Source organism: Haematobia irritans, chromosome 3 (assembly GCF_050003625.1).
Source record: "Haematobia irritans isolate KBUSLIRL chromosome 3, ASM5000362v1, whole genome shotgun sequence".
Taxonomy (NCBI): domain Eukaryota; kingdom Metazoa; phylum Arthropoda; class Insecta; order Diptera; family Muscidae; genus Haematobia; species Haematobia irritans.
In genome coordinates, this window is record NC_134399.1 from 119,532,667 (window position 1) to 119,557,304 (window position 24,638).

At 33.2% G+C, this 24,638-nt stretch overlaps 2 protein-coding genes across 2 annotated transcripts; one reads left to right on the forward strand and one right to left on the reverse strand.

Moving 5' to 3' along the window:
* Positions 1 to 1,645: 1,645 nt before the first annotated feature.
* On the reverse strand, positions 1,646 to 23,625 carry LOC142231725 (BTB/POZ domain-containing protein 7). The gene is made up of 5 exons (XM_075302350.1): positions 23,249 to 23,625; positions 9,738 to 10,419; positions 8,662 to 9,669; positions 6,968 to 8,584; positions 1,646 to 2,219 (listed from the first exon to the last, which is right to left on the reverse strand). The coding sequence occupies exons 2-5, from the start codon at positions 10,125 to 10,127 to the stop codon at positions 2,067 to 2,069; spliced, it is 3,168 nt and encodes a 1,055-aa protein (XP_075158465.1). The 5' UTR covers positions 10,128 to 10,419; positions 23,249 to 23,625; the 3' UTR covers positions 1,646 to 2,066.
* On the forward strand, positions 23,368 to 24,418 carry LOC142231726 (uncharacterized). The gene is made up of 2 exons (XM_075302351.1): positions 23,368 to 23,491; positions 23,571 to 24,418. The coding sequence occupies exon 2, from the start codon at positions 23,953 to 23,955 to the stop codon at positions 24,352 to 24,354; it is 402 nt and encodes a 133-aa protein (XP_075158466.1). The 5' UTR covers positions 23,368 to 23,491; positions 23,571 to 23,952; the 3' UTR covers positions 24,355 to 24,418.
* The last annotated feature ends 220 nt before the right edge of the window (positions 24,419 to 24,638 follow it).

Genomic DNA, 24,638 nt, shown 5'->3' on the forward strand with positions numbered 1-24,638 from the left:
CACTAAAGCTGAGTACTATGTTCAGTTTTCAAGCTGAAAACCAGCTTGTTTTCACGGTTACTTTTTTAAATTAATTAAATTATAAATATAAAATGGTTCACAATCAATTTCTTAGATCGTTTCCATTCATTATTTCACAAGACTTTATAAAAATATAATCGTTTTCAGTCAGATTTTTGTACTTTTAATTTAGTGTTTTGGTGAAAAATACGAACATAGTACTCACCTTAAGGCGGAAATCAAAATAAGTGGAATCAGTAGGCTTATAATTTATTATTTTGTTAATTAAAAATGACGCAGTTTTAATAAAACTCATGTATTAAATATAAAACATATCAAATTTTTTACGCGAGTACTTTTTTTAACCGGAAATACACCCATCTTGGACATAATTCAACTTTCACCAAGACTTTTGCAAGTGAATTGATTTCACAAAAATTCTGGTGAAAGTGGATTGTAGGACACGAAAATCGTGGAATTGATTCACATTCACCTGGAAGTGGATTTGGGAACAGGGGCATAAATTAATCGATGCACTGTTGTTGAGTTAATAGACGTCGAAAGTTGTATAAAATAATCGCACGAAATGTTCACGATTTAATTTCATTTCTTAGGCGAGATAAATCTTTTAAATTGCACTTGTATGTCAAAACGTTCTGAGGACATATTACGTCAAAAATGTCAAGCTTTACGATAGATCTATCAGTTGGAAGATTGCAACACTAGGGTTGCTCAATCCCGAATTTAAAAAAGGCAACCCTCGAATGAACCATGCAATCCGCCATCTCGCTCGTGCTAGCTGCATTATGCTTTTTTATTGCTGACAATTAAATTAAAGACTTTGTTTTTATATGTAATTATATTTCCGTTTTAGATTTATTATTATTTCTCATTCTCTTTTGTTTTGCTTAATAATTTTGTAAATTATAACATTTGTTTACTTATTTTATTATCATTAAATTTATTTAACTTTTCTTATTTTTTGTTTTTTTTTTTAATTTTATATATGAGTGTGTAATTCAAACGCAGTTTTTAAAGGAGTGGGCAAATTTGTTTGTTCATTTCACATTTTGGGGTTTATTTATTTTATTTTGTTTTTCATTTTTCTTTTAATATACAACTAAATTGTTATTTTGAATTCTTTTGTTTTTTTTTTTTGGAGCTTGTTTTTTGATGGGGTTTTCTGTTTTTAATTTAAATACAATAAAAATATTTGCTAACAACGTTTTTCGTTATGTTTTTGTTTGTTTGTTTTTTTTTTTTTTATATCAATCAATATATAAATTACTAAAGTCTATTAAATCGAATGAAAATTAAAATTATTATTAAACAACGTTATAATCTAGATTGTTTATATTTATAATAATATTATTGTAGAATATAAGTAGGAGATAGATAGACAGATAGCAATGTGGAATTTTGTAGGTCACTATTTTGTAGGGTGGCGCCAATGGGAAAAGGAAGGTAATGACATGGGCTTAGTTTGAAAAATGGCATGTGGGAAATAGAAGAAGCAGAAAATGCAGAATGTTCTTCTAGCATATGTGTTTTTATTTATAATGTAATGATGTAGGTATATGTATTCATATTCTTTTTACAGAGAACTTCAGTTCAGAGAAATCATAATCAAAAGAACTAATTCGTCTTTTTTGTTCATTCATCTTAGAGATGAATTTTATTTTTACTGTGTGCTTTTTCATTATTATTTTATTGTTTTGTTGTTGAGAGCGTGTACTTTATTTTAGCTGAGAATATCGTATATGAATTTTGGTTGGGTTTGTAAATTAAGTAGATGAGAATAGATTTAATTTAGATAAGGTTGGTGAATGGGGCGAAGGGGGAACCGTTCAATTTTTAATGGGGGTATGTTTTGTTTTGGTGGTTTACGTTTTATTTGTTTAAGGATTTTACACAAAGATATTTTTGTTTCTTTTCTTGATAGTAGTAATGTTACTTGTGTTTGTGGCTCTTTTTCCTGGTAGGTTGTGGTTGTAGTTGGGGGTTTGTGCTTTTTGTCAAAAAGGCATGCTAAAATAAAGGCCCTCATCGGGGGCCACACGCAAACTCTATAAGAAACGTGGTGGACCTGTATTGTACGTCCCGGGTGGAGGGTGCTGTTGTGGCGCAGGTGCTGGTGAATGTTGGCCTTGTCGTAACACATCAAATGGTGAATTTGAACGTTGCATAAAATGATGATAGTTGCTAGGAGGCAATTGATGCTGAAATATATAAAATTTGGTGGGATTATTATAAAATCGGACGGAACCTACTGTATGCAACCCTAAACAACTCTTTACTGCATAAAGTGTGTATTCGATGGCCTTAAAAACTACTACACACAATCAGTCATCGTCAGTATGTCCCACTGGCATTTTATATGGTAAATTCTCCACGAACGGTTTCCCAGATATCTTATTGATCCAATATCGGGGCTATATATTCGCTATCTGGTGACGCTATATCTCAAATACTGTACATGAGACATTTGATTTTTTAATGTTGGTTTTTATCTTCGTCAATATGTGCCACTGGCATTTTGTTTGGTCAATACACCAAGACCCATTTCCCAGATATGGACGATCTAATATCGGGGCTAAGATTGGTTAGGTTAGGTGCATAGTGGCAGCCCGATATTCCAGACTCACTTAAGGTATGGTCACACTGTGTAAATATTTGACCAAAATGACTGTCAAACTTTATTCCAGGAACATTTTCGATAAACATTCGAAATAAATGGGTACAGGTTTTGGAAATCGTTCCTATCGTGATGTTATGTACCAAATATGAGCTAATAATGTTTGCTGGTTTCGCTGTGGTGACGAATTCTTTTTTGATTGCTGTCAAATATTTGATTAGTGTGACCGTACCTATTTAATCCATCGCGATACCACAGTGGTGAACTTCTCTCTTATCGGGGCTATATATAACCGATATCTGGTGACCTCATATACTGTACATGAGATTTTTTAATTTTTAAATTTGGGTTTTTATCCTCGTTAGTATGACCCACTGACAATTTGTCTGGTCAATTCACCACGAATGGTTTCCCAGATATGGACGATCCAATATCGAGGCTATATATTCGATATCGGTGACGCTATAACTCAAATACTGTACATGAGACTTTTGATTTTTTAATTTTGAATTTTTCGCCCCTGTCAATATCTATTACTAACATTTTGTCTGGTCAATTCACCAAGAGTATTTTCCCAGATATGAACGATCGAATATTAGGGTTATATATAGCCGATATCTAGTAACGCTATATCTCAAATACTGTACATGAGACTTCTGAAGTTATTTAAGAATCTTACGAATGAAAGTATCCATTATATGATTGTATTTTTTTCAGTTTGCTATGTTATATCCATTACTTCAGGATATACTGACTGTTTTTACGACTGTAGAGTTATCTCTTATGGCTTAATTTTTCAACGATATAAAACTACGAATGCTTGGTATTCTTACATATTAATAATTGATGCGTTCCTCAAGTTAACATAAATTCGTCCCACAAATTTTAATTTTTCTTAGCCGAGACAAAACCGACGAATTTAACTCGCGAATTTATCTTCACACCCTTGTTTAATAATAAATTAATACTTCACGTACGCAAATATTCGTTGACATTGTTAATTCAGCATGGAATCGAACTCGGCACCTTGGTAATACAGACAGTGGTGCCAACTGTTTTGGGCTGAAAATCGTCAATTTTAAAAATATTTTTCGTCAAAATCGTCACTTCATCCCAAAGAATTCGTCAAAAAATCGTCACTCATAAAACAGTTGAAAAAAAAAAGATTTAGGAACAAAATAAAAATTTTATTCAAACATCTGAGGCATCCATATATTGTATACACAATAAAGCTGTTATTAAAAAGGGGTTTATTCATTTTAGTTACATGAATAATGCCATTTAAATCTCTAAGTAAGTCATATAGTTTCCAGTTTTTTAAACGACGATTAATTGAAATAAATTTTTAATTAATTTAAATTAATATATCTGATTGTGACCATATGTACTACATTGTTTAACAAAATTTTCTTGACAGAAAAATTTCCTATTCTCCAAGCGAATTTAAATCCTTATTACTTGCTCATGTATAATTTTTTTTATTATTACTATTATCGGTAATGAATAAATAAATAAATTGAATTTAACTAAACTGGCTTCATAGCAATCAAAATATTTCGCTTTATAGACAAAAGAATACCTTGCAATGTTTAAGTTTCAAAGGGATTTCGAATTTTAGGTTTATTTATATTGATTGCTTTGAAATTTCTTTCTACATTGGAGACGGCTGGGAGCAAGCTACATATAAATTGTCATATTATTGAGATCCAAAATAACATGTTTACATTACAACTTATGAAAAGCGTCAACTTATAACTACATCTCTTTGAAAAATCGTCAAAAACCCTTAAAAGGAAACACTTGAGTCGAGCATTTTAAAAAATCGTCATCTCATAACTAAGTTGTTTAAAATCGTCGTCAAATCGTCAGAGGCCAAATTTACCATCAAAAATCGTCAAAATGACGAAAAATCGTCAGAGTTGGCACCCCTGAATACAGAACTAACACACTTTACCGAACCTTTTCACTTGGATTTCATCTAATTGACGTATGTCCGGCATTCAAAAGTTATTAAATCTTCCATCGCAATCCTGAATAGATAAATGTCCTTCCTTAGGTATACCACAGTGGTAAACTTCTCTCTTATTACTGAGTGCTGCTCGATACCATGTTCAGTTCAGTGACAAGGGACCTCCATTTTATAGCCGAGTCCGAACGGCGTTTCACATTGCAGTAAAACCACTTAGAGAAGCTTGGAAATACTCAGTAATGTCACAGGCTTTTGGGGTACTGTCGAAGCTGGGATTGAACCCACGACCATTTGTATGCAAGGGGGGCATAATAACCATTACACCACGGAGGCTGCAATCCTGAACAGATAAATATTCTCCCTTATTCATGAAGTCGTCCTCGGCGTCGCTTTTTTGTTTGACGTCACTAATAAAACTTAGGTTAGGTATAGTAACAGCCCAATATTTCAGGCTCACTTAGACTATTAAGTCCATTGTAGTTCACCACTGTGGTATCAGTGGTGAACTTCTCTCTTATAACTGAGTGCTGTCCGATTCTATATAAAGCTCAATAACAACAAGGGACCTCCATTTTATAGCCGAGTTCGAACGGCGTTTCACATTGCAGTGAAACCACATAGAGAAGCTTTGAAACACTCTGAAATGTTACCATCATTACTGAGGTGGGATAATCCACCGCTGAAAAACTTGGTGTTTGGTCGAAACTGGGTTTGAACCCACGACCCTCTGTATGCAAGGCGGGCATGCAAACCATTGCACTACGCTGCATCCCTAATTAACATTGGGTCATGAAACTCGGTGTCATTGCCAATTTTATGTAGTTTTGCAACCCGTTGCTATCTATCCGGAGGTATATGTGCCCTGCAAATCGTTGAAGTGAAAAACTCATTACAAACAGCTCTTGTTTCATTATCACCATCAAAACTCTTACTTAGAAATAATGACTTACTGTCAATGAATGTCATGTAGAACACTCGCCTAACAGCCCACGTGGCATCTCGTTGCCTGGGTTGGAGCCCTGATGGGAAATAACTTTTTATTGCTTTTTTTATGGATTACGATACACTCATAGCAAAAAATAATGCTGCCAATAGCAAACACTGACTGCTGGTTTTCAGCATACTAAAAATCTGTACTTTTTTTCGCTGTACTTTTTGTTTTCTTTGTCTGTTTCTTTAATGTGCGAATTTAATTCTTTGTTTGTTTCTTTAATGTGCGAATTTAATTCAGAACAAATATGGTCCTTCGAATCACAATTTGTTCTATAAATATAATTGCAAGAATGATAACGCGATGTCCGAGGAAAATATAATATTTTCCTTTTCTCGTCCTGTCATAGGGGAAGTACTTTCCCCATAGGAAAAGTCCACGTAATAAAACAAATGTTCATTTTAATAAGTATTTACCCATCTTTGAAAAAAGTTACCACCAATATTACTTGGTAATGAGAGTTTTTTTCTGGGAAGGTATCTACAAGGTAAACCTTAATATTTTTCTTGATTTTCCAACTTATAATTGCGGCAAAAATAAAAAATCAACGGAAACAATTAAAATTATTTTTTTGCTATCAGCTTATAGTTTTCTAGTGATATCTGTTATCAAGTATTGTTGGCGTCGCCTCTATTCAGAAATTCAAATTATGGTCGAGGTGAAGGGCTAGCAACAAAAAGCGGCAGCGAAATCGACCACGGCAACAGGAAGCAGTCTGTCGCCCATTTAGATTTGGCGCTGCTGTCACTTACAGATAATAGGATTTTAGTTAGTCTAAAACTGCTGTGGGAAGTCTCTTTCCTCCAGTGCATAATCTTGGTATCCACATACAGATGATGGGAGTGTTACGAAAACACTGTTGCATTTGTTTGGCTGATGGTTATTGTCCTAAAATATTTTCCTGTGAAAGATCAACTAGGTAGACATTTAATTGATCGCAGATTTGATCTATAAGAGGCCCGAAAGTCATGATTGTTTCGGAGATATCATCCCGCCTAGGGGAACCTCCTTTTCACTAACCCAACCTTTCGTCCCCGCCGGTAGAGACGTAATATCGATGTCTTCGAAAAGGTTTTTTTTTTTGTGTCTTATAGCCTAAAGTATGTATCCATATCATAAAGACTTTTACAAAATTCATTCTAAATTCCAACATCTGACTGCTAAGAACTCTTGAATACTGAAAAGCTAGCTAACTGATTGGAATAATAGAATAACAAATAGTCAATAAATACAAGAAAATCATTGTCCGAGTTTAATATGCTAAAATTTACAAGACATAATGGACAAAGTTTACCTATTTGAAATACTACCTATTTGAAATATTGAAGTGCTGAGGGTAGCTGTAACATTGGTTTGTGTATATACCACTCACCTGCAATCCTCGCAGACCTCCCATTGGTCCCGCCGCTGCTCCCGGTGCTGGTCCCATCATATGACTTGATCCATCTCCCAAATCCAGTTGTAAGGATTCGGGCATATCATTTGTGCTACTCGCTGAACTGCTTGCATTAGCCAAGTGTAGTTGACCTAAAGAAGCTGTTGCCATAGCCACATCAGGCATCATATCCGAAAGGTGGCCGTTGGCAGCACCATCAGAGCAGCCCATGGCACCACCTTCTGCTCCACCCATATCCAAACCAATGGCACTTCCATGTGCAAAACCTCGAAAATCACCTTCGGTTATTAAAGCAGGAAGATCATTGCGATGATGGGCTGACGCTGAAAGACGTGCAAAATTTGGTGGTAGACCAGAACCCATGCCTAATCCCAGTAAGCCAGCTGCATGCTGTCGGGGGAATGTTAAATTTCTTGTATAACAAGAAGGTAAAGCATCTCCAGCACCACCTACAGCACCACTGCATGATGTCGCCGTCGATGAGGTGGAAAGATAACTAGCTCCCATGGCTGAGGTATGCCTAGGCACAGAACCTGAGGATGCCGCCGCCGGTGATGGAGGAGGACTTTGATCATCGTCCTCGAGCAGACAACAATCATCAATCGACTGCACTGTTGTTGTGGAATCAGCCATATTTTGTACTTCTTCTGGCATAGCACTACGTGGATTGCCTAGTAAGGAAGTCTCCAGTAAATCGGAAACAGCATCGGGTAAGTTGAACTCCCTTACTACCCGCAAGCGTATTTGCCGGTCGATTTCGTGTTTTGACGACAGAGGCAAATGGAAGGCCCTTTGACATAATTGGGATTGCCGCAACTTGTGCTCTCTTTTCAACATGGCAGCCAATGTTTGAGTATCTGGTGGTGGTATAGCTGCGGCAGCTGCCAGGATATCTACAGTATCGGTACCTGTCCCCACGCCTGAATTTCCCACACCGCTATTTGAGGCAGCATTCATACGAGAAACCATGTATAAAGTGTCTGGTATATCAGGCATTTGTCGAGATCGGCGCATTCTCATCAGTTCGGCTTGATGATGTGATGAGGTCATACGGTCTTCCAGCAAAGCTTTTATTTCCTCAAAGTAGGGCATAAATAGACGAGGTCTCACAAAGAGACCTTGATTTTTGCCACCTCTGATCCAGGCATTAACCCTAAGGTTTTCCCTCTCATCGCCGATCATATGTGAGGGTGGAGTGCTCACCAATCCCCGGCGTATAGCTTGGGCAAGAACCTCACTATTTGGAGGCAGAACATGGTCCATACGCACTAAAGGTAGAAGGTCCGACAAAATCTCCCTTAGTTCAACATCACTTAAGTCACGTTTTTTAACACCTTTGCGTGTTACAGAATGGGCAGTGTGTGAGAGTATATTGGGTTCACGATCTTCCATTCGTCGTATAAGCTCTTGTTCGCCCCATTTTAGTACGGCTTGGAGAACTTCCAATTCAGAAGCTTGCAAAAAATTCGATTGTAAAACATGTATGAGTTGTGATTTGTCGAGCTGATGGAGTACGGGTGATGAAATGACTGCTGAGAATTCCTCACGTAGATATTGGCAAGCTTGGCGGAAGACCCACGCTGAACCATGGGGCTGGAAGAGCAAAAAAAAAGTAACAAACAAACAATAAATAGATGTGGCAACAAATGGAAGTGATTATACTAATTTACCTGGCTACCCCATTTAAGCACCGTTGGTAATGTATCCAGGGTTAACCATTCCAATATGAGATCTTCGCAGCCTTGAGCCAATATGTCTAGTTCTAGGAATCGACCAATTTGATACAACTCCATGGCCTCTTCCAAAGGTGTTGGCCTTGTACGGCCAGCCGTCAGTGCATGTACTTCGCCCAGCGAACCAGCCGCTGTAGTACCAGAATTGGCACCTCTTAAAATTAATGTTAAGTCTACAGTATCCAAATAAATGGCATGTAAAAGAACACGAGCATAACGTTTTGGTATCACGGTCTCATCCAGTACAATACGTGTGGGGACGTGTAATGCCCGTTCGGCATATTCGGCATCCATGTTACGTGTTCGCCTAGCTATGAGATTACGAAAAAAGGGCGATCTGGCACTTAGTATCGCCTTGTGGCAAGGCAATTCAAGCTTAGGGCGAAAGCCGTATTCGGAATTACCCGAATCGGGACGATTGAAGACATCATTACCACCCAATACTCCGGAAGCACCAAGTGATGTACTGAGGCCACCAACCCCACTTGGGACACCTCCCAACATACCTCCACCACTACCGCAATTCTCTGAAGTGAACACTAAGGCGGCATCTGCATAATCACCAGTCTCCAATAAATACCGCAAATCATGTTCCAGTGGATTTGGTGTACCAAAATCATCGCCCAGTTGTCGCAATAGACCTATATCGATACTAGAGTCATGTGGACAAAGGTCTCCCGTATAGAGATAGCGCAGCAGTGAGGCGAACATTTGAACATCTATAGGCGAGGCGGGTAACTCGAGACAAATGCGAGCACCAAAACCGGGGCAACCGGCTAATAGGTCTCGGAAATATGTACAACGTGACGATAGTATACAACGATGCACTGGAAATATGGCGCCACGGAAGACGAGATCACAGTCTGTACAAGTCTTCGTTTCAAAAAGAGCTGCAAGATCTTGTTTGTATGTGGTAGCAGGTGGACGGGCCAGTTCAGCTTGCATCTGTGAAACACCAGTGAAAGGATAAATTAAATATTGGCTATTAATTGAACAGATATTGGAAATCTCACCGATAAGTCCCGCAGAGCTGACAATGATTCATACTCTTCACATAATGCTGCCAACTCTAATGGTGTCCAGTCCGATACAAAATCCCTTAAAACTCTGGCATGATCACAGGCTTTTGAAGATCGCCGCCGTCTTATAAATTTGCGTTTCAATGTGGCAAACCCAGTGACACGTTTTCGTCGATGTTCCCGAAAGTGTGGACCTCCACCGCCACCAGCACTACTATTGCCCACAGAGACGGACAAAAGAGAATTGCCTCCGGTGGTGGGCAACAGTAAACTTGAACTAGTGCTTGTACCAGGTGGCAGTCCACTAATCCCCGATGAATGACCACTCTGTTGTGAAGAGGTCATTACAGAGGGATAACTACCAGAAGATGCACTTGCACCCATTTTGTTTTAATTATTTTTTCCACAGTATTTTGGATCACAAGTTTCCAGATATATTTTTGAGATTAGAAAACCTTTTTGATGTTCCTTTCCATACGCACACAAAAACACTCCACAAAGCTTTCCAACCTCCAGACATGAGAGTTAGGAGCTGGCCATTTGTGTTTTCAAAGTTTTGTTCGCTTGAGAATAATCATAGTGTGTGCTTTTCAATGTTCCCTTTTTTTATAGTGTATGGTGTAAGTTCTTCGATAATTACCTATAAGAGCATACTGCGACGTTTTGGTGAACGATTCTGGAATTAAATTGGAAGGTGAAATTATATAGCAGTGGGTAAAGTTTTTTATTACTATTATTATGAATTCAAATGTGATCGAAATATCCGCAACAAATAGTTCGAAGCGTTGCATCAAGGGGTTCAGGAATACGCAGGCCTGACACTTATAAAAATTAACCCCTGTGATGTGTGGTTAGCTCCCTAATTTTAATTTTATTAATTTTTTTATTTTTCTTACAACTTTTTTTATTTCTTCAGAAAATTTTTTCAAAATTTTATTTCTATAGAAAATGTTGTCAATATTGTATTTATATAGAAAATTTTATCAAAATTTTATTTCTATAGAAAATTTTGTCAACATTTATTTCTATAGAAAATTTTGTCAAAGTTTTATTTCTACAGAAAAATTTATATCTATAGAAAATTTTTTCAAAATTTCTTTTGAAAATTTCGCCAAAATTGCATTTCTATATAAAATTTTGTCAAAATGTCATTTCTACCATTTTTGGTAGAATTCTACCAACTGTGACAATCGTGTGTCAGATCCTATAAAGTATAAACATTCTGGGTCGTGGTGAAATTCTGAGGCGATCTAGCGATGTTCGTCCGTTCGCCAGATGAAATCACGATAACTTCCGAAGAAAATATGCTAACAACTTGGCACAAGTTGCTGTTATTGACGTAGGTCAGATTGTATTGCAAATGGGCCATATTGGGCCACTTTTAGGTATAGTCCCCATATAAACCAATCCCCAGATTTGGCTTGGGCATCCTCTTGAAAGAGCAAATATCATCCGAATCAGTGCAAATTTGGTACATGGTGTTAGTACATGGCTTATAACACCTTTGCAAAAATTGTTCCATAATACTCCATAATTATACTATATAGCCCCCATATAAACCGATCCCCAGATATGGCTTGAGCATCCTCTTGATAGAGCAAATATTATCCGAATCGGTGGAAATTTAGTACGTGGTGTTAGAATAGGGTTCTAACTTGTTCCAGATAGGTCAATAATTATATACAGCCCCCATATTAACCGATCCCCAGTGTTGCATTGCGGATCCTCTTGGACGAGCGTCCGATCCGGCTGAAATGTCTATATATGGGCTCTAACCAATATGCAAAAATTGGTTCATATCATATCGGCCCAGAATTATAGATTTTACTTCTTAAGCACCTTAGAAAATCACTAACACCCCAGCAAAAAAAGCGTTGGCGCAGAAGCGATGGATTTAACTTGGACTTGTCATAGGAAGGATGTCCATCATTTCTTAAGGTGTGATTCGAATTCAGTATTTTAGTTAAAAATTGAATGAAAAATTTTGTAATATTTTGCCAAATAAATAATTTTTATGAATTTTAATGCATTCTAACGCTTGTTTGACCTCTTATTTTTCTATTCTTTCAATAATTTGTACCATTTTATTAATTCTTACTCTGTTTTTAACATATTTGAAAAAAAGTTAAAATTACCCATTAAATATACAACAAAAGCGAGTTATAAAAAATTGAATTAAAAGAACTCCCTGTGCTGTTAAAATACCTAACTTAAATTTTACCTGAATTCGTTTTCATTTTCAAATACAAAATTTTATAAGTAGTAGAACAGAATGTGTTCGTACTTTTTATTTAACTTAGTTTTATATTATTCTTATAATGTTGTTATTGCTCTCATTCTGTGTTATTTATAGTTATCATGATTTATTTTGAGATATATATTTTTAAGTGTTATTTATATATTTATACCCTTCACCACTACTGTGGTACAGGGTATAATAAGTTTGTGTATTTGTATGTAACGCCAAGAAGGAAAAGTCTGAGACCCATCGTTTAGTATACCGATCGTCATAGAATTAAATTCTGAGTCGATTTAGCGATGTCCGTCTGTCTGTCTGTCTGTCCGTCTGTCTGTTGATGTATTTTTGTGTGCAAAGTACAGCTCGCAGTTTTAGTCCGATTGTCCTAAAATTTGGTATAGGGTCCTGTTTCGGCTCAAAGATGATCCCTATTGATTTTGGAAAAAATCGGTTCAGATTTAGATATAGCTGCCATATATATTTTTCACCGATCTGGTCATAATTGGCGTGTATATGAACCGATCTTCCTCAAATTCCGTACATCCGAATATTTTACGAGTCTCGAAAAACTTGCAAAATATCAGCCAAATCGGTTCAGATTTAGATATAGCTCCCATATATAGCTTTCGCCCGATTTACACTCATTTGCCAACAGAGGCCAATTTTTTGCTCCGATTTAGTTGAAATTTTGCATAGGGAGTAGAATTAGCATTGTAACTATGCGTGCCAAATTTGGTTGAAATCGGTTCAGATTTGGATATATCTGCCATATATAGCTTTCGCCCGATTTGCACTCATATGACCACAGAGGCCAATTTTTTGCACAGAGAGTAGAATCAGCATTGTAGCTATGAGTGCCAAATTTGGTTGAAATCGGTTCAGATTTAGACATATCTCCCATATATAGCTTTCGCCCGATTTACACTCATATGACCACAGAGGCCAATTTTTAACTCCGATTTAGTTGAAATTTTGCACAGGGAATAGAATTTGCATTGTAGCTGTGCGCGCCAAATTTGGTTGAAATCGGTTCAGATATAGATATAGCTCCCATATATATGCTTTTCTGATTTCGACAAAAATGGTCAAAATACCAACATTTTCCTTGTAAAATCGCCACTCCTTAGTCGAAAAGTTGTAAAAATGACTCTAATTTTCCTAAACTTCTAATACATATATATCGAGCGATAAATCATAAAAAAAACTTTTTCGAAGTTTCCTTAAAATTGCTTCAGATTTAAACGTTTCCCATATTTATACCCTTCACCACTACTGTGGTACAGGGTATAATAAGTTTGTGCATTTTTATGTAACGCCAAGAAGGAGTAATCATAGACCAACCTTTTAGTATACGGATCGGCTTAGAATTAAATTCTGAGTCGATTTAGCGATGTCCGTCTGCCTGTCTGTCTGTCTGCCTGTCTGTCTGTCTGTTGATGTATTTTTGTGTGCAAAGTACAGCTCGCAGTTTTAGTCCGATTGTCCTAAAATTTGGTATAGGGTCCTGTTTCGGCTCAAAGACGATCCCTATTGATTTTGGAAAAAATCGGTTCAGATTTAGATATAGCCGCCATATATATTTTTCACCGATCTGGTCATAATTGGCGTGTATATCAACCGATCTTCCTCAAATTCCGTACATCCGAATATTTTATGAGTCTCGAAAAACTTGCAAAATATCAGCAAAATCGGTTCAGATTTAGATATAGCTCCCATATATAGCTTTCGCCCGATTTACACACATTTGCCCACAGAGGCCAATTTTTTGCTCCGATTTAGTTGAAATTTTGCATAGGGAGTAGAATTAGCGTTGTAACTATGCGTGCCAAATTTGCTTGAAATCGGTTCAGATTTGGATATATCTCCCATATAAAGCTTTCGCCCGATTTACACTCATATGACCACAGAGGCCAATTTTTAACTCCGATTTAGTTGAAATTTTGCACAGGGAGTAGAATTAGCATTGTAGCTATGCGTGCCAAATTTGGTTGAAATCGGTTCAGATTTAGATATAGCTCCCATATATATGTTTTTCTGATTTCGACAAAAATGGTCAAAATACCAACATTTTCCTTGTAAAATCGCCACTGCTTAGTCGAAAAGTTGTAAAAATGACTCTAATTTTCCTAAACTTCTAATACATATACTATATCGAGCGATAAATCATAAATAAACTTTTTCGATGTTTCCTTAAAATTGCTTCAGATTTAAACGTTTCCCATATTTTTTTACTAACATTGTGTTCCACCCTAGTGCATTAGCCGACTTAAATTTTGAGTCTATAGATTTTGTAGAAGTCTATCAAATTCTTCCAGATCGAGTGATATTTAAATGTATGTATTTGGGACAAACCTTTATATATAGCCCCCAACACATTTGACGGATGTGATATGGTATCGAAAATTTAGATCTACAAAGTGGTGCAGGGTATAATATAGTCGGCCCCGCCTGACTTTAGACTTTCCTTACTGGTTTTATATTTAAGTCTTCCTCGTGGTAATGCTATTGTATTGTAATTGTAACTGTCTTAGGGGTCTGATCGACTATGTTACGTTCATGCAGAAAAACAAATTAAATTTAAATTTAGATTAAATTAAAATAAAGAACATCTTTAGGAGGACATTTTTGGTAGTGCTATTAATGTTGTGCCTTCGAAACTACTTCGAAATTACTGGGACAGTAGGTAGTCGATTGATATAAAACCCGTTTGCCACAAACCTTTTGAATCGCCGTAATGAAGCATATACGAAAGAGAAAGACGTGATCACATTGGAGGGCATACAGATTTATATGTGAAAGATAGAACTTTTAGACCTCTATGCAATGGTGAAAACGGATATAACAAAATGTGTTTGAAAATCCCAATATAAGATCTACAAAAAATTAAAAGCATTTCTCTCGAGGAATATCTCCCACACAATTTTGTATACCGTATAAGGGAATTCCCAATTGCTACATACATAGAGGGCTAACCGTTTAGACTTGTGTAAATTGAGGTAATGTATCCTCACATATGTATCATCAACAGGATATAAAACGTTGTAGTAATATTTTCCATAAGCTTTGCTAATCGTAATTACGAAATGCGAATAATAATAATCAGTACAAACTATGGAAGGAACTACATGGACGGAATAAATGTATTTTAAACAAAAAATAAAGAAACAATGACTTTATTTATAATATTCATCTAACCTTGACCCACTCAACGAAAATTTCTCAACCGACCGACAACACACATTTTGTAAACATAGCACACACCAGCCATCACAACCACCACCATTTTGCCAGCACCTTTTACACCCGTGGGCGCCACCCATCACTATCATTATTGCCAGCGTCATCACATCATCATCTCCAGTACCAGTGGCTAGAACAATTGTGTGCTCACTTCTCATAGGCAACCTGAATACAGTAGCAATGTGCTCACATGGAGTAGAGGTTTCATTGCATAAAACTGATGCATTATTTTATGATACAAATAAAAAAAACAAAAATAAACAAAACGGAAGACGATGATGAGTGTTGGAAGAATGAAGGCAAAAGTGGGCGGCAAAGAGAATATTTTGTGAGCAGTGGGAAAATACCATCAGTATCACTATCACCACCACCCGTTCCAACCAACATCATTCAGTGAAAAAAGAACAAAATAGGAGGTAGCATCAAGTGTTCTGTGATGGCGCGTCAAATGACCACCACCCGTTCCAACCAACATCATTCAGTGAAAAAAGAACAAAATAGGAGGTAGCATCAAGTGTTCTGTGATGGCGCGTCAAATGACTGACTGATTGTGGTGTACTCCAAGCGAAACATTTCATTGTGATGCCTTCATGAAATTGCTACACCAATAACAATGCAATGCAAACAAGTTCTTTTGGGTAGAAACTTCGACAATAAGAAGGCCATTGAAATTGAGAATAGTTTTGATTTTTTTTAAGAAAGATTATTGTTGATAATATTTCTTCCTTGGACCTTGGACAATTTGCGAAATTTTCAAGAAATGGCATAGATCTTGAGTACTAGACAGAAACACTGATGATTTTCTGATTCAATTAGAATCTAGATACTACCATTTTCGAGATTGCTCAAATCTCGAAAATGATAGTATCAATCACGGATTTAATTAGACATAAAAAGTATGCCTGATTAAACATTGTTTTTTTCAATACTGTTAATTTATTTCTATAGAAAAGTTTGTAAAAATATTGTCAAAATTTTATTTCTATAGAAAATTTTGCCAAAATTTTATTTCTGTAGAATTTTTTTTTTTCAAAATTTTATTTTTATAGAAAGTTTTGTCAAAATAAATTTTATTCCTGTAGGAAATTTTATCAAAATTACAAATGTTATCAAAATTTTCTTTCTATAGTATATTTTGTCAAAATTTCCTTTCTAAAGAAAATTTCCTTTCTAAAGAAAATTTTCTTTCTAAAGAAAATTTTGTCAAAATTTTCTTTTGTCAAAATTTTCTTTCTATAGAAAATGTTGTCAAAATTTTATTTCTATAGAAAATTTTGTCAAAATTTTATTTCTATAGAAAATTTTGTAAAAATCTTGTCAAAATTGTATTTCTATAGAAAATTTTGCCAAAATTTTATTTCTGTAAAATTTTTTTTTTTTATTTCTACAGAAAATTTTGTCAGAATAAATTTTATTCCTAGAGGAAATTTAACATTTTATTTCTATAGAAAATTTTGTCAAAATTTAATTTCCATAGAAAATTTTGTCAAAATTTTATTTCTTTACAAATTTTTTCAAAATTTTATTTCTATTGAAAGTTTTGTCAAAATTTTATTGATATATAATTTTTTTTTTCAAAATTTATTTCTATAGAAAATTTTGTCAAAATTTATTTCTATAGATTTTTTTTTCAAAATTTAATTTTGTCAAAATTTTCTGTCTATAGAAAATTTTGTCAAAATTTTCTTTCTATAGAAAATTTTGTCAAAATTTTCTTTCTATAGAAAATTTTTTTCAAAATTTTATTTTTATAGAAAATTTTCTGAAAATTTTATTTTTATGAAAATTTTCTCAAAATTGTAATTCCATAGAAATTTTATTTCTATAGTATATTTCTCAAAATTTTATTTCTATAGAAAATTTTGTCAAAATTTTATTTATATAGAAAATTTGTCTAAATTTTATTTATATAGAAAATTTGTCAAAATTTTATTTCTACAGAAAATTTTGTCAGAATAAATTTTATTCCTAGAGGAAATTTAACATTTTATTTCTATATAAAATTTTGTCAAAATTTAATTTCCATAGAAAATTTTGTCAAAATTTTATTTCTTTACAAATTTTTTCAAAATTTTATTTCTATTGAAAGTTTTGTCAAAATTTTATTGATATATAATTTTTTTTTCAAAATTTATTTCTATAGAAAATTTTGTCAAAATTTATTATAGATTTTTTTTCAAAATTAATTTCCATGGAAAATTTTCTTTCTATAGAAAATTTTGACAAAATTGTATTTCTATGGAAAATTTTGTCAGAATAAATTTTATTCTTATAGGAAATTTTAGCAAAATTTTATTTCTGTAGAATTTTTTTTTTTTTATTTTTATAGAAAGTTTTGTCAAAATAAATTTTATTCCTGTAGCAAATTTTATCAAAAATAAAAATGTTATCAAAATTTTATTTTTTATAGAAAATTTTGTCAAAATTTTCTTTCTGTAGAATATTTTGTCAAAATTTTCTTTCTATAGAAAATTTTGTCAAAATTTTCTTTCTATAGAAAATTTTGTCAAAATTTTCTTTCTATAGAAAATTTTGTCAAAATTTTCTTTCTATAGAAAATTTTGTCAAAATTTTCTTTCTATAGAAAATTTTGTCAAAATTTTCTTTCTATAGAAAATTTTGTCAAAATTTTATTTCTATAGAAAATTTTGTCAAAATTTTATTTTTATAGAAAATTTTCTGAAAATTTTATTTTTATGAAAATTTTCTCAAAATTGTAATTCCATAGAAATTTTATTTCTATAGTATATTTCTCAAAATTTTATTTCTATAGAAAATTTTGTCAAAATTTTATTTCTATAGAAAATTTTGTAAAAATTTTATTGCTATAGAAAATTTTGTCAAAATGTTTTATCTATACATTTTTTTTCTCCAAATTTTATTAATATAGAAAATTTTGTCAAAAATTTATTTCTATAGAAAATTTTGTCAAAATTTTATTAATATAGAAAACTTTGTCAAAATTTTCTTTCTATAGAAAATTTTGTCGTTGGTTAAGCTACACTTGTATTTGTCAATACATGGTTTTAAGCTGAGATCAAAAACAACAATAACGATTGAAGAGAAACCGACAATAAGAAACAAAACGAATGAAGATAGAGGGAGCACGCTAAAAAACAAACCCAGCCAACTACATTCAAATCGATGATTTGAGTTTGGCAAAGGAAAAGAGATATGCTTGCAAATTTGTTTAGGCAGTAGTTCACTTTGGGTTGAGTGAATTACCCGAATTTATTCTGATAATTGGTTGATAGTTTTGCTGCAAGTAGAGGATGCTGATGAGGAATGAGGTAATTCCGAAACAGCTGTACATCCAACCATCTTGCAGTCTATACACACACAAAAATTTCACGAACATTTTTCCAATTAAAATTTTAATTGAGTTTTAAAAAATATTCAATTAAAAATTTAATTGATTCAACAAATTTTTTAATTGAAACAAAAAACAATCACAAAAATAATAGTATCAATTAATTTTTTAATTGGATCAATTAACTTTTTAATTGACCTTCAATTAATTTTTTAATTGATACTATCATTTCTGTGATTGAAGACATTTCAATTAAAAATTAATTGGATCAATTAATTTCGTGATTGAATCAGAAAAAATTGTTTTTGTGTGTAGGGATTTGCCCAAATAAATTTGACAAGCATACTTTTCCTCTGTTGGTTGAGCTACACTTGTAGTTTAGTCAATGCATGGTTTTAAGCTGAGATCAAAAACAACAATAAAGAAATTTTATTTCTATAGAAAATGTCAAAATTTTATTTCTATAGAAAATATTGTCAAAATTTTATTTCTTTAGAAAATTATGTCAAAATTTAATTTTCATAGAAAATTTTGTCAAAATTTTATTTCTTTACAAATTTTGTTCAAAATTTTATTTCTATTGAAAGTTTTGTCAAAATTTTATTGATATAGAATTTTTTTCAAAATTTATTTCTATAGAAAATTTTGTCAAAATTTATTTCTATACATTTTTTTTTTCAAAATTTAATTTCCATAGAAAATTTTTTCACAATTTTATTTCTAGAGAAAATTTTGTCAAAAATTTTAATTCTATAGAAAATGTTGTCAAAATTTTATTTCTATAGAAAATTTTGTCAAAATTTTATTTCTATTGAAAATTTTGTCAAAATTTTATTTCTATAGAAAATTTTGTCAAAATTGAATTGATATAGAATTTTTTTCAAAATTTATTTCTATAGAAAATTTTTCAAAATTTATTTCTATATATTTTTTTTCAAAATTTAATTTCCATAGAAAATTTTTTCACAATTTTATTTCTGTAGAAAATTTTGTCAAAAATTTTATTTCTATAGAAAATGTCAAAAATGTTATTTCTATTGAAAGTTTTGTCAAAATTTTATTAATATAGCAAAATTTTCTTTCTATAGAAAATTTTGACAAAATTGTTTTTCTATGGAAAATTTTGTCTGAATAAATTTTATTCCTATAGGAAATTTTAGCAAAATTTTATTTCTACAGAAAATTTTGTCAAAATTTTATTTCTATAGAAATTTTTTTCAAAATTTATTTCTATAGAAAATTTTGTCAAAATTTATTTCTATAGATTTTTTTTTTCAAAATTTAATTTCCATAGAAACTTTTGTCAAAATTTTATTTCTATAGAAAATTTTGTCAAAATTTTATTTCTATAGAAATTTTTTTAAAATTTTAGTTCTACAGTATTTCCTTTTTTTTCAAAAGTTTATTTCTATAGAAAATTTTGTCAAAAATTTTATTTCTATTGAAAGTTTTGTCAAAATTTTATTTCTATTGAAAACTTATGAAGTACCCCTTAGTTGGAGAAGAATATTTTGCAAAATTTACCAAAACATACAGAATTCTACCAATCTACCAAACAATAAAAAATGTACCACGTTTGGTAGAATTCTACAAACTGTTGCAACCGTGCTACCAACCCGGCTCCGGAAAATAAGCCCCTAACATGGAAATGAAATAGTGCCTGATTTGGATTTTTTTCGTCACGAAAAATTTATTGATTTGAAATAGAGCCTCAATGAAAAAGTTACAAGATGATGAAACAGACCGCCATAGGGTTTTATTTCATTATCAAAAATAATATTTATTGATCTTGGAGAAAAAAATATTGTATAATATATGAATGAGGTAATTATCTATATTTTTTTGGAATCTACATATACTATATTACATTTTGTATAATCATAAACCAGGGTAATTGCAGTCGCTCTTTTCGAAGATCGGATACACTGAACTAAAATCTTTCTACTTCTCAGAAATGGAACCTAAAGACTGTGCTCGAGTGCCTTTGGCATAAAAAGGCCGATTAACCAGATTCAGAGCCTAATCTATACTAATCATTTGGAAGAGTTCTCTTCAAATTTAAGAGCAGCGGCAATAAGTGCAGCGGGACTTTTTTCCGAACGAAGATCCGAGTTTGCATGGAGAAAATGTACAAAAACCAGTTTTTCTTTTTAATATCACACTACTGAATTTTTTATACTAAAAAGTTTGTAAGAATATTATAAAACTTGTGCTAAATTACTTTTTTGTTGATTTTTTATGCCTTTGTTCAATAAAACATGCCGATTTGGTTTTAAAAACCCTAAGTTTTCATTTTTCCTTTTGTCGTACGTACACAACCGAGCTATGTTCATTATTTACCTGAGCTGCTGTAACAGCTGAAAATAATTTGGTTTGTATTTTCGATCAGATTAAGTAAGGATAAGCGAAGAACTGTAAAAGGTAGTGTATTTCGTTTATAAAAAATGTAATTTTTTGGAAAAATCGCTTTGGAGAGTGGAGTACATTAAATGTCTCCGAAATTCTGTTGTTGCGATATTTAATTGTCAATGAAAAGTCGATTAGTCGAATATGAATATTACAAAAAACTATATTGACAGAAAGTCAATTAGTAGAAAAAGATTTTCACCTTTTGTATCCATAATGTCATCAACGGTAATATACTGCGAGTGAAATTATATCAGAACCTCCCGACAAGTTAGAATTACTCTGGAGAAAAAGTGGAGGCAGTGACTAACAAATTTATCTAGTATTTCTCGGCTATATACAAAGCCTGTATCAACATACCGACATTGACTCAAGGTCCTTCTCAAAACGGCAACATACATGCACCGAGGGTAATGTCTTCAGAGACTGCCTTGCATGAGCAAGATGTAGTTTTAAGACTCACTATTAGTCGATGGCTACAAATTTGTGGCTTATGAAGAAACAATAAGCCAAAAACAAATAACTTGCATTCGATTTCAATAATAAATTGATTTGACAACTTTAAATACAAGGTCTGATAGAAAAACTACTAACAAAGAAAATGATGTCAGCCACTCTAGGACAAGCAACCATTCAATGGTATGTGAACAGAATCTCTCCAACAGCTGTTAAAGAATAATCCCACCAACAATTAAAGGTATATTTTTAGTAATTGTTATAGTGCTTTATCAGGTTTTAATAGAATTTGTCTAATTAGAAGTGCGTTATTTTAAATCCACTTAGATTATTCAGTCCATTATAGTATCAGTGCTGCTCAATGACAAGGGACCTTCTTTTTATAGCCGAGTTCGAAAGGTGTTTTACATTGCGGTGAAACCACTTAACGAATCTTTGAAACACCCAGTAGAGGGAATATCCCACCGTTTAAAAACTTTTTCGTGTTCGCGTGTCATGTGGGCCTTAGTTACACATGGAACACAAGTCCCAAAGCAGACCAATTTGATTTAAGTAAGTTAGGTTAGGGTTAGGTATAGTGGCAGCCCAATATTTCAGGCTCACTTAAACTATTCAGTCCATTGTGATACCACAGTGGTGAACTTCTATCTTATCACTGAGTGCTGCCCGATTCTATGTTAAGCTCAATGACAAGGGACATCCTTTTTATAGCTGCATCCGAACGGCAGTGAAACCACTTTGAGAAGTTTTGAAACACTCAGAAATGCCACCAGCATTACTGAGGTGGGATATACCTGGGTCGAAACTGGGTTTGAACCCACGACCCTGTGTATGCAAGGCGGGCATGCTAACCATTGCACCACGGTGGCTCCCATTTTTGATCTAAGTAAGTTCAGGTCAGTACAGTCATTTCAATGCTAAATGACGTTGTGGTTTGGTGGCTAGCCAAGATTATAATCTGACGAAAATTCTTTGACAAGAATTTTGAGACACCAATATCTAATGGTGTCTCATGCAGCTCACTCTCGAGCAAAAAGGCTGGATAGATTTCTATAGCGATGTTTGTAAATTGGATGAACGAGTAGGTTTTGGTACAATATAGATGTTTTCAGGCGGTAGTATTGCCAATAACAGATATGTCAAATATAATAATTATAACGGGAATATATAAGATAAATAGATATTAAAAGGTTCGGATATAATTAACGGACGAGAATTCTTAGTGCGGAAAACTTTTTACTTGTTTCGAAAAAGCATTGAAAATTTTGATTCATATGAACGGAGAACCAAAAAAATAACACAACTGTGACTTTTGATAAGAATTTGTGTGAACTCTTTCGGTATGAGGAGAATTTTACATACATATTTAGTTAAACGTGATGTCGAATATGATATGAGAATGAAATGCCTAATAAGAATTTCAAAGAATCCAATCAGGTAACAGGATTCTAATTAAGTACACAAGACTGGCGAATGATCATCAAAGAAAATACATAAGATGGGTATTTGCCCATTGCAAAGGCCCTTGAAAATGACGTGCCTTTACATTGTGTTGGCCTTCATAAATTCTAATAGAGGGCCTTGAGATCTGTTTTATAATTAACATAAAAACCTGAACTATCGTTTTTTGCTTTTGTTGACCAATCTTTCAATTAACCATTTTTTTTAACAAGGATCATAATAAACGTTCACAATATATGTATTTTTGTCGTCCCTTCCTGTAGCAACAACAACGCAACACTACCGTGTATAAGAAAGCAGAAACGAAAGATGAAGGGAAATAAAATGTAAAATAAAACAGCTTTCACTATAGTTTAGTAATCACAAATTCCATACAATTATCAACTATCCTACCTCTTTTTAGTTGTTATTAATACAATAATATTAGCATTTATGATTTTATGACATTTTCCATCTGGCAATTTTATCTGCTCCACTGCTGCTGCTGCTGTTCAGTTGCACTTGTCACTTTACTTTTTTTGTGTTGAATTTTTATGTGTATTGTGTATTAAAATTTTCGACTTCACTTCCTCCTACCAAACTTGAACGAGAAGCACTATAAAACACTGTTTTGGCAAATAATAAACTTTACTTTAGGTAATTAACTTCATAATCATTCACTACAATTGTTAAATTCATTATTTAAATATATGTATATATTTTTTTATAATTATAGGAGGATTTCTTCTATTCTTTTATGCCTACTTTTTAACACACACACAACGAAGCCGAGATAAATTTTGACGGCGTATGGGGGCCAGCAGATAGTGGTAATTTCTGCCGTTCGAAACATGACATAAAACTTATGGGCCGTTTAAACACATGCTGTATTAGGACTAAAACATTGGCAACGCTGCATTTCTATATCCTTATAGTTTATATACACCTTTTAAAGGTAGAATTACATACCATGAGTAATATGCGGAAGAGTTGAAATTTCTCTTTGAAATCAAAAGCTCGAATAGTCTGCCGCAAACAGAAAAAAATCAACGCACTGATTGACACATGGTGTGTAATTCAACCTTTGAAATGTGTATATCAACTATAAGGATATAGAGATGCAGCGTTGCCAATGTTTTAGTCGCACTAGACACGAAATATCGCTATTTAGAACCAACATCTCTTTACAAATCTCAAGTGTTCGGACTGGCAAAATGACGAGATTTCGTAGATTTGAGGATTTAACAACTGTTTGTAAATATATCAATACAAACACAAACCCGTGTGCGCACACACACATTCATCTACAAGGAAAATTGGAGCAGGGTTGCAAAAAGCGCATTTGTAGTACTAAAACCACTGTTGTACAACCTTGCCAGCATTTCAAAGTTCCATTTCATCCTCATCGCTACCACAGACTCGTAAGTGACACTGCAACTTTGATAGTATTTTGCCACCTCTATTCGCATGGAAGTATTTTGCCATCACTATTGTTACAAGAGCCATTTTATATTTTGTGAAACACCAAGCACAACTAGCTTCTTATAATTTATTTAAATAAAAATGATAATGAAGTACTGACAACATAGTTATTTCGCTTAAAATTGTGAAAGGTATATTGGTAAACAATTTTTGACTTTCCAAATTGAATAAAGTGATAGTTTTTCAAATATTTTTCCAGACACGCTGCCTCCATTGGGAATAAGAGCACTGGCTGATAGACGCTACAACATGTAACTTGTAACTCAACATCAATCTTTTATTAATGCATAAAAATATGTTATGCGCTTTACAGACTATCAGT